This window comes from Pelmatolapia mariae, linkage group LG23, assembly GCF_036321145.2.
Source record: "Pelmatolapia mariae isolate MD_Pm_ZW linkage group LG23, Pm_UMD_F_2, whole genome shotgun sequence".
Lineage (NCBI taxonomy): Eukaryota > Metazoa > Chordata > Actinopteri > Cichliformes > Cichlidae > Pelmatolapia > Pelmatolapia mariae.
Genome location: NC_086246.1, coordinates 29,130,001 through 29,142,572, shown reverse-complemented (window position 1 = coordinate 29,142,572; position 12,572 = coordinate 29,130,001). Strand labels below are relative to the sequence as shown.

General features: G+C 40.8%; 2 protein-coding genes across 3 annotated transcripts; one reads left to right on the top strand and one right to left on the bottom strand.

Annotated features, from left to right (window-relative positions):
* ephx2 (epoxide hydrolase 2, cytoplasmic) lies at positions 1–5,037 on the top strand. Its single transcript, XM_063467375.1, has 18 exons — positions 1–188; positions 942–1,020; positions 1,100–1,262; positions 1,634–1,824; positions 1,919–2,041; positions 2,162–2,233; positions 2,318–2,413; positions 2,699–2,777; positions 3,053–3,087; positions 3,185–3,211; positions 3,286–3,371; positions 3,455–3,566; positions 3,651–3,725; positions 3,836–3,878; positions 3,985–4,087; positions 4,397–4,466; positions 4,721–4,801; positions 4,888–5,037. The coding sequence occupies exons 1-18, from the start codon at positions 85–87 to the stop codon at positions 5,032–5,034; spliced, it is 1,686 nt and encodes a 561-aa protein (XP_063323445.1). The 5' UTR covers positions 1–84; the 3' UTR covers positions 5,035–5,037.
* A 353-nt stretch (positions 5,038–5,390) lies between these two features.
* Positions 5,391–11,172, bottom strand: plaat1l (phospholipase A and acyltransferase 1-like). 2 transcript variants are annotated; one of them, XM_063467377.1, is made up of 6 exons: positions 11,135–11,172; positions 8,664–8,793; positions 8,112–8,200; positions 6,225–6,389; positions 6,070–6,140; positions 5,391–5,486 (listed from the first exon to the last, which is right to left on the bottom strand). In XM_063467377.1, exons 1-5 carry the CDS (start codon positions 11,141–11,143, stop codon positions 6,075–6,077), a joined length of 459 nt encoding a protein of 152 aa, XP_063323447.1. In that variant the 5' UTR covers positions 11,144–11,172; the 3' UTR covers positions 5,391–5,486; positions 6,070–6,074. The 2 variants fall into 2 exon arrangements, with proteins under 2 accessions (XP_063323447.1, XP_063323446.1); XM_063467376.1 differs by lacking the exon at positions 5,391–5,486 and having other exon boundaries at positions 5,502–6,140.
* Between the last annotated feature and the right edge of the window lie 1,400 nt (positions 11,173–12,572).

The window sequence follows — 12,572 nt, the reverse complement described above, 5'->3', positions numbered from 1 at the left end:
CCTGTACACGGGTGCAGCAGCAGCAGCAGCAGAGATCCTGAATACCGTTTGGAGACCCCGAAAGCAAAAAGAACCGATCGAGAGATGGCTGATAAGAAAGCCATCCTGTTCAACTTCTGGGGAGTCGCCGTCTCTGCCCGACCTGCTGCCATTTTTAAAAAGCTGGAAGAGTTGCACAACCTACCGGGGTAAGAAGTGACGGTTTTGCAACATCTCTGCACCGCACAGACGTGTCGTATGGAGACCGCTTTGTCTTTATATTTGATTATATTAACAAACAAACAAAAAACAATGAAATACCCAGCTGCTGCACGAATTTGTGATTGTTTATTTACAGTGTGAGTGAGTGCGGATATCAGATCTGCGCTTCAAGCTGGATAATTATTACCACAGCAAATAAATATTTGACTTAACTGCTGGAAATGAGCAGGTGCACGTACTACATGGCCAAAAGTATGTGGACATACTTGGCAACTTTTTGTTAACAACAATGTTAATTTTAGACAACAACAACAAAAAAGTTTTGTCCATAACATTTTGAAATTATGGCAAGTATTGATCATGTTGATGAGATAGAGGTCTCAGAAACTCATGTATCAAATATGATAAAAAGGGCAATAAATGGTTAAACAGTTACAGCAGGGATTTTCTGGATTACCTCTCAGTGTTAAATTAACATCTCTGCCTTTTCGTTCCCGGTTGTAGAATGTGGTTTGTAAAGCTGATTGTATAACTTTTATTCTGACTTGCAAAAACTTGTAACTTCCTCAAAGTCTTTGCAGGAACTTCTAGCTGATTCTGTTTTATCTCAGACCTGATCTAAGAGTTCAGTAAACATTTGCCTGAGAGCTGAGTGTTATAGATAGAAACCACCAAGGCTCGCCCATCTCAGTGTTTCTCATCACGCTCATTAATCTGAGGTTTTGTGCTCTGTTTCTCAGAGGTTTTCTCTCCAGTGTGGTGTCCAAAGACGACAGCGCCTTGAGGCAGGCTGAGAGAGGAGCCATGACACTTACACAGGTGGCCGAAGACATTTACAGTTTCACTTCATGCCTTTTGTTGCTTTTTCACTGACGTACAGCTGTGTGTCTGTGTGCAGATGATCCCAGCTTTGGAGGCCGAGTGTGTGCAGGAAGCCCGGGACAGGAGTGTGACTCTGCCGTCTGATTGGTCAGTTAAAGGCCTGCTGGACAAACTCACAGAGGCGATGATGGACGTCCAAGCAGCCGTGCTGAAGACAGCTGCTGGCCTGCGACGCAGCGGTACACAAAACACTCTTTAAAGAAGCAAACTTACAGAGGAGTTGGAGCCAGAGGAGTCAAAAGAAAGCAGGTTTAAGCCACGTCCACATTGGCTTCCCCTGCATAAAGAAATAAGTAGAAAAAATGGAAAAAAATTCAGATCTGGTTGAAAAACCTTGTTTAATTTCTCTCACTGCAAAATATTTCTGTTCTGAATTCCTGTGTCCCTCATTCTTTGAAGGAGACAGTCTACATCACCTTTATTTCAGCACGATATCTGCGTAAAGTGAACATTGTCACTGCTACCTGCTTGTTTAAATGCATTGTGGGAAAAAAGTAGGTCACTACCATTTAAATGATGTCTAATTTTTACATCAACCTCTGATCTAAAGGGTTACTGACAGCTGTGCTGGCCAATCACTGGGTAGATGACAGAGCGGCTGGAGATGGCACAGGTCGCCTTCTCTCTCTGCTGGGAGGCCATTTTGACCTGGTCCTCCAGTCCTGCCACTTAGGTCACAGGGTCCCTGAGCCCGCCATGTTCAGCTCTGCCCTGCAGCGCCTGGGAGTGACGCCCAAACAGGTAGAGGGTTTTGTGATGTAGACAATAAATAAGCAGCATCACTGAGATTAAATTCTTGTATATCAGATGTTATGAGTCATCTGTCTCTATTCAGGCGTTGTGGCTGGATGCTGATGTTGAGGGTGTAAAAGCCGCAGAGGGAGCAGGGATGAAGGCCGTCTTGGTGGAAAATCTGGATGCTGCTCTGGAGAAACTGTCTGAATTTACTGGCTTTCAGGTTTGTGTCACTCTGAGTATCTTCTCTGATGCAGTGGATTTAAAGACCCTCACATTTAGATCTAACTACAACAAAGAAAATGATTACATTAATAACATTTGTATACGTTTGAATTTCCAGGCTGTTGAAACAGTGAGCCCCCCACCATCCTGCATCCCTGATGAAGTGTCCCATGGCTACATCACCATAAAAGTATTAATATCTATCAGTGTCAGCAACCTGTTGAATTATGAAAACACAACACAGAGCTGAAATGCTGCTGGCTGTCTTTTCCAGCCTGGTGTGAGGACTCATTACGTGGAAATGGGCTCCGGTCCACCGGTGCTACTGTGTCACGGTTTCCCGGAGAGCTGGTACTCCTGGAGGTACCAGGTAACCTGTTTCCATTGGATATGTTGGAACGAACAAAATAGTCACCTTCCAAAGTGTATTCAGAGGCTGTTTGAGATTAGATCCAGTTAGAGATACACTAAGAGTCAGAGATATACCTTTTTAGATTTATAGTTTGTCTTGTTTTCCATTTAATTCAAGTCTTTGTTGTCATTTATTTAAGTTTGCACTTATATTTATTTGTTGTTGGTGGTGTTTTTTTTTTGTTTTTTTTAATCCTGAAATAAAAGCCATGATCATTAAACAACCCTCTCACCCCTGTGCTAGATCCCAGCCTTGGCTGCAGCAGGATTCAGGGTTTTAGCTCTGGACATGAAAGGATATGGAGAGTCCACAGCGCCCCCTGGTAGGGTGAAATACTGAAAGACCGAAAATATAGACTGTACTTAAAAGATGTATGTAGCTTCCCAGTATAAATTCTTTATAATGAACAGCAGGGATATGTCACTTCCCCTAGCCCTTAATGCCCAGTATCAAGACCTAAAATGCTCAGCTTGAGGCTTAACTACCACACTTTTACCAGTGTGTGACATCAGAGAAGCCACAATCATCCTTTATATACAGTCTTTGTGTGGAGTCAGCTCAGTGTTGGTGTAATTCCTGCCATATTGACTCTCACAGACATAGAGGAATATTCTCATGAGGAGCTTTGTAAGGTACACATTACAAAAATATTAAATACAAATCTACACATCTACAGAATTAGTATTGTTTTAAAATGTTTTTCTGAATCATATTTCTCTCTTTTTTCAGGAGTTAGTCGTATTTTTGGATAAAATGGTGAGTATCAACACTGTCATTGAATAGTATGACAACTTAAAGTTTACACAAAAGCTTCTGGTCCCCTGTTCCAGTCCATACCACAGGTCACCCTGGTGGGTCACGACTGGGGCGGCTCCCTGGTGTGGGCCATGGCCCGCTTCTATCCCGAGAGAATCAGGTGAACACACACACACACACAGACACACACAGTCCCCCAGAGCCTGTACAGTGAAGTTAAAGTGCTTTTCCATGTGCGTGAAGGGCTGTGGCATCATTGAACACCCCAATGTTCAAGTTGAATCCTTCGGTTCCTGCTTTCGAGAGACTGAAGGCTATTCCAATATTCGACTATCAGGTCTACTTCCAAACACCAGTAAGTGTTATATATATATTTTTTTTAATGTTTGTTTCTGTCACAGAAAAAACTGCAGCTTTGTAAGCAGGGTTTGTGTTTCAGGGTGTGGCGGAGGCCGAGCTGGAGAAGGATTTGGAGAGGACGTTCAAGATTTTCTTTTCCAGCAGTAGTGAAGCGGTGCGTGGATCGAATGTACACACACACCCCAGCATTGCAGTGTGCAGTTTCAGAACTAAACAGGTGGAAAAATCACCCACACGTGATGAATGTTTTTCTCTTTACCACAGAAGGGTCGTCCCCCTCTCAGCACCGCAGGAGTGTGCGCTCGAGGTGACGTTTCCTGCTGGTTATCAGTGTTTGCTGTGAATGCTGAAGATTTTTAAATCGGGCCTCTTCATTCACAGATCTCATGCTGTGTGTGTGCGCTTTATCACAGGTGGCCTGTTTGTGGGTCTGCCGGAGCAGATTCCCAGGAGCTCCATGCTGACAGAAGCTGACCTGCAGTACTACGTCAGCCAGTACAAAGAAAGAGGCTTCAGGTTGCAGATTTTCCAGCTTCCTGTAGATTGTGTTTCTGTGTGCTCAGCCAACAAATAATATTTATGTTTATTACATGAAAGCATCCACTATGATGGGTGATTCTTACACAGCTTTTTGTTAAAATTAGCATTTTAATTACATCCTGCAGTTCCTGCTTTTCTGTTTGTGGCACTAAAATGAGTATTTTGCAGATTGTAGACAGCTGGTGAGAAGAAATTTGATGTCATAAGCAAATATTCCTGAACAGTCAGTTAAATTATCCAGTTCTGTGAAGAGTCACTGAGTAACCTTTGGGCTTTATTTTACAGGGGGCCCTTGAACTGGTATCGAAACAGTGATGCAAACTGGAAGTGGATGTGTTCCCGGCCCTTTGAGAAGGTTTGGTGCAGTCTCACAAACGTATTACAGGCTGTAAATTAAAGCTGTAACTTTGGGGTCCCAATATTGAAGTAAATGCAGAATTGCTTTAAACCTGCATTCTTCCTAATGACCAGCAGGAGACACCTCTGGAACCATAATCATAATCAGAATACTTTTTTGATATAATGAAGGATAAATCAGACTTGTTGACTTGGCAGTCACATCTTGTTATCAAGCTTTCTGATTCACAGTCAGATGTTTGCGTGTTTTAGCTGCTAATGCCGACAATGATGCTGACAGCGGGTAAAGACCCCGTACTGCTGCCGTCCTTTACCAAGGGAATGGAGGACTCTGTAAGAAACAACAGCATTGACACAGTCAGATGAGCAATTATTGGTTATTGGAAGTGAATCTGATATTTGTTATTTATTAACTGAAGATGCCAAACCTGACCAGAGGACACATCGAAGAGTGTGGACACTGGACACAGATGGAAAAGCCGGCAGAGACCAACAAAATCCTGATATCCTGGCTTAAAGAGGCGCACAAGAAGACTGAAGGTGGTACTGTGGCTCCCAAACTGTGAGGAAGGAAGGAAGGAAGGAAGGAAGGAAGGAAGGAAGGATTCTAACAAGATTTTCAATGTGGCACATAAAAGTTTATTTAGAACAACTTAGACACTCACAGGCAGTTTTAAGAGTGAATGAGCCTCCCATGAAAAATATATTCAGACAGAAACTGATGTGCAACCAACAGGGAGGAAAATGTTCTGCTAAAAAAGGGAAAAACTGTACTACAAGTAACAAAAATAAGAAATATCACAGTTCAAGATAAAGATTATATTTTAACAAAATGTATAAAATCTCATCATTTTAATGAAACAGCATGAACATTTTCTCTTTATTTTGGAGAACGAAAGTGCCATTATTAAACACTTTTAAGGTCCTAATGTATCTGTTTTATGGTTGTTGTTTTTTTGCTTTGTTTTCAGTTTGGTAATTGCTTTTTTTTTTTCTTGCACAAGTACTTCTTTTTTTCCTGTAAATGAAATTGAGATTTTAAAAATCAGTGCATATACATGAACACATTTAACAAATAATATAATATTAGTAAAAAAAAATTACAAATACAAATAATGATAATTATTCAGGAAATCAGGAACAAAACTAATGGGTGGGGGGAGGGGTTTAGAAAGGAAATGAACGAGGGATATAAGGTTAATGGAAAGGAGGTAAATAAGGAAGTAAGGAGGTAATATGAAGGAAAGGGAGGAATTAAGGGATGGGATAAATGAAGAAATGATGGCAGGAAGGAAGGGGTAGGGGAAGAATAAGGAAACAGGAAGGAAGAAATGTAAAGAAATAGAAGTGAGGATATGATAAAAAGGAAAGGTGGTGGGAAAGTAAGTAAATAAGAAGGGAAGGAATGATGACAGAAAAAAAGGGAGGATGTGAGGAATGGAAGAAAGGGTGACACAAGATAGAGAAGGGGAGGAGGTGTAAAAAGGGACTAAGGTAAGGGTAGAAACCGAGGAGAAGGATTCTTTTTAAACTTCCTCCAAACTTCATGCAGCTGATTCAGAGAAGAACAGCACCCCCTGGTGGTGAAGATGAGCGCACACCTGGTTTACAGCTGTTTCTCCTTGAACAGTTTCTTCCAGGCTGGCATGATGTACTCGTAGATCTCATCAATCTGCAGCACGCACACACAAACACACCAGCTTTAAGCATGCTTCACAGCAAATAAACAGAAGGTGGCACTCTTCCCTTGGCTCACCTGTTCAGACTTCTTTACTCCGTATCTGAAAAGTGTCGCCTGATGCTCGCTGTTGTGAAACAGGATGTCAAAGGTCACCTCGCGGCCCATCATGTCCTCGATGGCGGGCTTCACCACACCGTGGAAGTCCCGCGGAGGGTGCGTGTCATCCAGCATGTTGTTGACCTGTTTTAAAACACACTTGAAGTCGCTGTCTTTAACAAACTCATCATATACAGTCAGGTCCATAAATATTGGGACATCGACACAATTCTAACATTTTTGGCTCTATACACCACCACAATGGATTCCAAATGAAACGAACAAGACATGCTTTAACTGCAGAGTGTCAGCTTTTATTTGAGGGTATTTACATCCAAATCAGGTGAACGGTGTAGGAATTACAACAGTTTGCAAATGTGCCTCCCACTTCTTGAGGGACCAAAAGTAATGGGACAGAATAAGAACCATAAATCAAACATTCATTTTTTAATACTTGGTTGCAAATCCTTTACAGTCAATCACAGCCTGAAGTCTGGAACACATAGACATCACCAGACGCCGGGTTTCATCCCTGGTGATGCTCTGCCAGGCCTCTACTGCAACAGTCTTCAGTTCCTGCTTGTTCTTGGGGCATTTTCCCTTCAGTTTTGTCTTCAGCAAGTGAAATACATGCTCAATCGGATTCAGGTCAGGTGATTGACTTGGCCATTGCAAAACAGTCCACTTCTTTCCCTTCAAAAACTCTTTGGTTGCTTTTGCAGTATGCTTTGGGTTGTTGTCCACCTGCACTGTGAAGCGCCGTCCAATGAGTTTTGAAGCATTTGTCTGAATATGAGCAGATAATATTGCACGAAACACTTCAGAATTCATTGTGCTGCTTTTGTCAGCAGTCACATCATCAATAAATACAAGAGAACCAGTTCCACTGGCAGCCATACATGCCCACGCCATGACACTTCCACCACAATGCTTCACTGATGAGGTGGTATGCTTAGGATCATGAGCAGTTCCTTTCCTTCTCCATACTCTTCTCTTCCCATCACTCTGGTACAAGTTGATGTTGGTCTCATCTGTCCATAGGATGTTGTTCCAGAACTGTGACGGCTTTTTCAGATGTCGTTTGGCAAACTCTAATCTGGCCTGCCTGTTTTTGGGGCTCACCAAAGGTTTACATCTTGTGGTGAACCCTCTGTATTCACACTGGTGGAGTCTTCTCTTGATTGTTGACTCTGACGCACATACACCTACCTCCTAGAGAGTGTTCTTGATCTGGCCAACTGTTGTGAAGGGTGTTTTCTTCACCAGGGAAAGGATTCTTCGGTCATCCACCACAGTTGTGTCCCGTGGTCTTCCTAGTTTTTTGGTGTTGCTGAGCTCACCAGTGCGTTCCTTCTTTTTGGGAATGTTCTAAACAGTTGTTTTGGCCACGCCTGATGTTTTTGCAATCTCTCTGATGGGTTTGTTTTGTTTTTTCAGCCTAATGATGGCTTGCTTCACTGATAGTGACAGCTCTTTGGATCTCATCCTGGCAGTTGACAGCAACAGGTTCAAAAAGCAAACAGCACACTTGAAATGAACTCTGGACCTTTTATTTGTTCATTGTAATTGGGGTAGTGAGGGAATAACACACACCTGGCCATGGAACAGCTGAGAAGCCAATTGTCCCATTACTTTTGGTCCCTTAAGAAGTGGGAGGCACATATACAAACTGTCATAATTCCTATACTGTTCACCTGATTTGGATGTAAATACCCTCAAATAAAAGCTGACAGTCTGCAGTTAAAGCATGTCTTGTTCGTTTCATTTGGAATCCATTGTGGTTGTGTATAGAGCCAAAAATGTTAGAATTGTGTCGATGTCCCAATATTTATGGACCTGACTGTATGTTTAAACCACTCATGCTACCTTGTATTTCTTCCCCAAAAGCTCCAGAGGGTCCAGTTTGACCTCTGACCTGAGAGCTCGGCCGTACAGCAGCAGTTTGGTGTCTGAATCTGACAGACAAAGACAAGAAATCAAATTATTTTAAGAGGCAGATTTCCAGAGGAAGGATCAAGAAAAATAAAGTTTATCTGTCATATTATGATCTTTGTTACATGAACTGGTAGGAAACCTTTTTTTTTCTGTGTTAAAGAGTTGTTATATGGAAAACCGAGCCGATTCTTGTAGGTGTACATGTCGTCCATCTCTTCTCAGTAGATATCATCACGTACAAAGCATAAATCCTGCGTTCTCACATCATGTCCATCTTTCAAAGATGAAAAATTTCTTATTGACAGTTTTACATTTTTGCAGAATTTGAGACTAACATAACCTCTTGCTGATTTTCATTGTTTAACACTCTTTTCTATAAAATAATTGTATTTCTTTTAACCAAAATTCAAGAAATTATTCCTGCTCTGGTAGACTTTTTTCACTTGTCTGTGGAAAGGTAAAACCTTAAAAAGTGTCACCAACCTCGACATGTTAGGTGAGCGACGTATGGAACTCCGTCCCTTTCTCCATAGTACACTCCGAAATGAGAGAAGTATTTGTTCCTGGGATACTCCACAATGTCCCCCGGGAACAACTTTGGGTGGGAATTTTTCTTTATAAAAATAAAAAACAAACAGAAGAAGAGAAAAAAGAGAGAAAGCGGTAAAAATCATAAAGTTATCACAAACAATCACCCTGTGGTTCTGCTTAACTCGACTCTGGATAAGGCCGAATCAAACTCACTTCAAAAATAGCCCTCGTCTCCACAGGCAAGGACTAAACTTCTATCATCTAAAATATAAACAGACACTGGCAAAAGCACAATCTTCATCACTGGATCTGCACTGCTTTTTTGGCTTTGTCAGTATTCAGTCAGTTGTGCCAGAAAGGGGATTTTTTTTCTTTTAAACCACAAGAAAACCTGAAGCGAGTACAGGCGGCGAAACCACAAGCACTTGTGTGCTATATTACTGTCGAGCAAGTATACTTCTTCTGCCTTTGTTTCTATTCATCTTAAATATCTTATACTTCTCAGGTATGAAAAACTGAGAGCAAATTTTATGATGTTAATGCTTAACCAAGCCATCAGGTCTGCAGCTAGAGGTGTTAGTATGAATCCAACCATAGAGTGTAAATAAAAGCTGGATAACCACTTTGAAATCGCCCATCAGATTGTGAAGCCTCAAGTTGAGCATTTTGGTTCTCACCATCTTAAAGCTAGAAGTGTCAGAATTAGAGCTGGCTGAGAAATGCTCATAGGACACTGACATGTCAACCACTGGATAGTCTTGCCTTTTTTACCCTAGTAAGGCCAAAATAAACATTAACCCTCAGGTGAGAGTCTTCTTCAGGAGAGAGATGAATATGTTCAAGAACCTGAAAGAAGTCAATCTGCCTTTGACTTAAGCATTTTAGATGTAGGTAACTTGCACTGTAGCCTGCGCTGTAACCTGTCGTCCACCTCCCTACAAATGTAACTAAGAATCACCATCAACACAGGTCATACAGGTATACATGTTGGTAACGGCCATCCGAATAGACTATGCTGTAAATTCTACGTAGATTTCACAGCAAAAACATTGATAAATATAACAAACCAAAAGACTGCCGGCATTTAAAAAGAATGTGGGTTTATGATTGTTAGTAGGAAAGAAAGTTAACTAGCGAACTCGTGGTCCAACATCTGGAGGCTAACATGGGAACAGTGGGGGAGATACTTGATGTTAAATAGCACTAAGAACAAAGTCCTTCTGAAGCAGGGATGAGGGTCATTAGTCTGTCTCCTTTATTCCAGGCATTTGGTCATATAATAAACTCTGAAATTATAGCTCTCAATCAAAAATCAGACATTTATCAAACTCCTAATAGTTCATCCTACAGGGAGCATGAATATAAAAGAGGAAGAAGGCAGAAAATGAAAGGCTTCCGGCTGCTCCCTTAATGACATGGGCTCACCATGGCAGGTAGCTCCACAGATTCTTATGCCAGACGCCCTTCCTGACGGACCATCAAAGGGTTTTGTGTCTCCTCCTGGAATCTAAGCAAGGATCTCTCGCTTGTTAGTCTAATGTGTAGATGACTAAACTTTGAAACCTCTACAGGGACTATGAATATAATATGTTCCAAACTTCAAGGTAGACCATCCAGAACCTGGAATTAATTCATCTGTGATTCAACCATTTAAGCTAAAGATTTGTGCCAAATTATCATGTAGATGTAGAGATATTTGGACATTAAACTCATATAGATTTTTTGCCTGGGCAGCATGATGAGTAGCTACTTAGAAATTTCACAATTGTCCTAGAAGTTCAACCAACGCTACAGAAAAACATGATTTGTAAATGTGCTCAAATGTTTATCTGAATCTGGTCTTGTTATTTCACTCTGGACTTAAGTGGTAAAGGGTCTGATTGACACTGAGCTTTTTTATTTTCAATTTATGGAAAAACTCAACTGTGGGGGCGTAGAAGATGCAACATTTTCAGCAAGGTGGAACAGAAAAGATAAGAAGAGGAAACCATTCAAGAAAAAAAAAAACAGTTCTAAGAAATAGCCGCAATACTATTCTTAACCATTAATGCATGATCTGCTGATCTAGTAACGAGCAGTTTTTTGTACATTTTGAGTTGGAAAACAGTACCAAAGATAGACTTTTGAAGACTTGGGTGGCTTCGGGAAGTCACATGTTTACATTAAATACTTCTGAAGTGAATTCAGAAGCTACTTCATGAGATTTTTTTTCATTCAAAGTGCCTAATAGTCCATTTAGTGCTCTTTCAGATGAATTAAAGTGCTTACACCAAGCTACAAAGCTATTATAATCAACCATGAGTAACAACTTTGGGTCCTCTGGTTTCAGAAGTAGCACTGAAACACAGTGTCATCTAAAAATGTAAATATTCATGAGTGGCAATTAAAAGCAAGATTCTAGAAAAAGTAATGGTCATACTCACCAGGCCCATGAAGGGAGGATTAAGGTATTCACCGTGGCTGTCTTTGGTCCTTTCTGAACATAAATCCACAGCACATGCACATAGGAACCTCACATCATTTACATACAGGCTGCACTCATGTGATATGATGCATTTTCTCAGTCTGTCGCAGTCACAGTACACTGACCACTCTCCTGTCACCCCTTATCACACCTTCTGCATCAAATCATTTGGGTTTCTTTTCCTCTCTTTATATTTTTGCTATATTTTATGTTGCCTGGGATCATTTTGGAGTGGATTTTGTGTCTGAATGCGTGATTCTGTGGTTTTTAGACGAGGTGCTTCATAGTGCACCGACATGAGTCTCTTTGTGTTTCCGATCCCACCACCTCTGGGCGTGTGAAGCAGGTGTTTCCTAAACCGAGGCTAAAAGAGGAAGTAGCTTCAATTGGCTTTTAAAATTTTTTTTTTTTTTCAGCAGAGATAAGTAAGCAAATTGAGAAAGAGAGAAAGACCCAGAAGCACACAAAGAGTCTCAGCTCAGAACCATGAGACCCTCATAATGACTCATTTTAGACCTTTTAACTTGAACACAACACATCACATATGTTGTGTTTTTCTACAGTTCCAACAGCTGTTTTACATTAATGTCCTGACAAATGCAATAAAGCACTTGAAACATCAAGTCAGCATCAGTCTAATGTAATGTGATGGCATTTTTAAATAGAGACCATCGTAGCATGAAGCCATTGAATAATCGCGACCACACCCAGCCACTCCCCACATATACACCCAAAAAACCCCACATCAAATGAGGAATTAATGCAACATTACATACTGAAAAAGAAAAACAGTAGTAATTAAATCATAATAGTTCTTTTATGAGCAAAGTCTTTCTAATTTCTGTCTGATTTTCCAATATAAAGCAAGTGTTAAATACACAGAGTAATTAGGAGTCTCTCTGTTTCGATGTGAGGTTATTTCAGGATATATATTTCAAGAAAAACACAACAAAGGTCTCCTGATAGCCAGCATAACAAAAAATTTCACCTAAAATTTTATACTGTCCATGCAGAAAGAGAAAAAACATGGTGTGTGTAAGCATGTGGCACTGAAACAACTGGGGGTTTTTTTGTGAACAAAGACTTGTTTTTAACTTAAAGTGATCAAAGTCATGAATTGTTGATGTTCACAACCACGGCAGAAGACCAGAAAGAGGATGAAAAAAAGAGAAAGTTTTCTAAGAATAAAATTACACAGCAGACACTTTACTAGGTTCACCTGTTCAGCCAAATGTTGAACAGGTGAACCAAACATGAAAATCAGCCAATCACATTGGGGCAACATGGTGCTTTTAGGTATGTAGACATGGTCAATATGATCTGCTGAAGTTTAAATTGAGCATCAGAATGGTGGAGAATGGTGATTTAAGTGACTTTTGGCATGGTTGTTGGTGGTC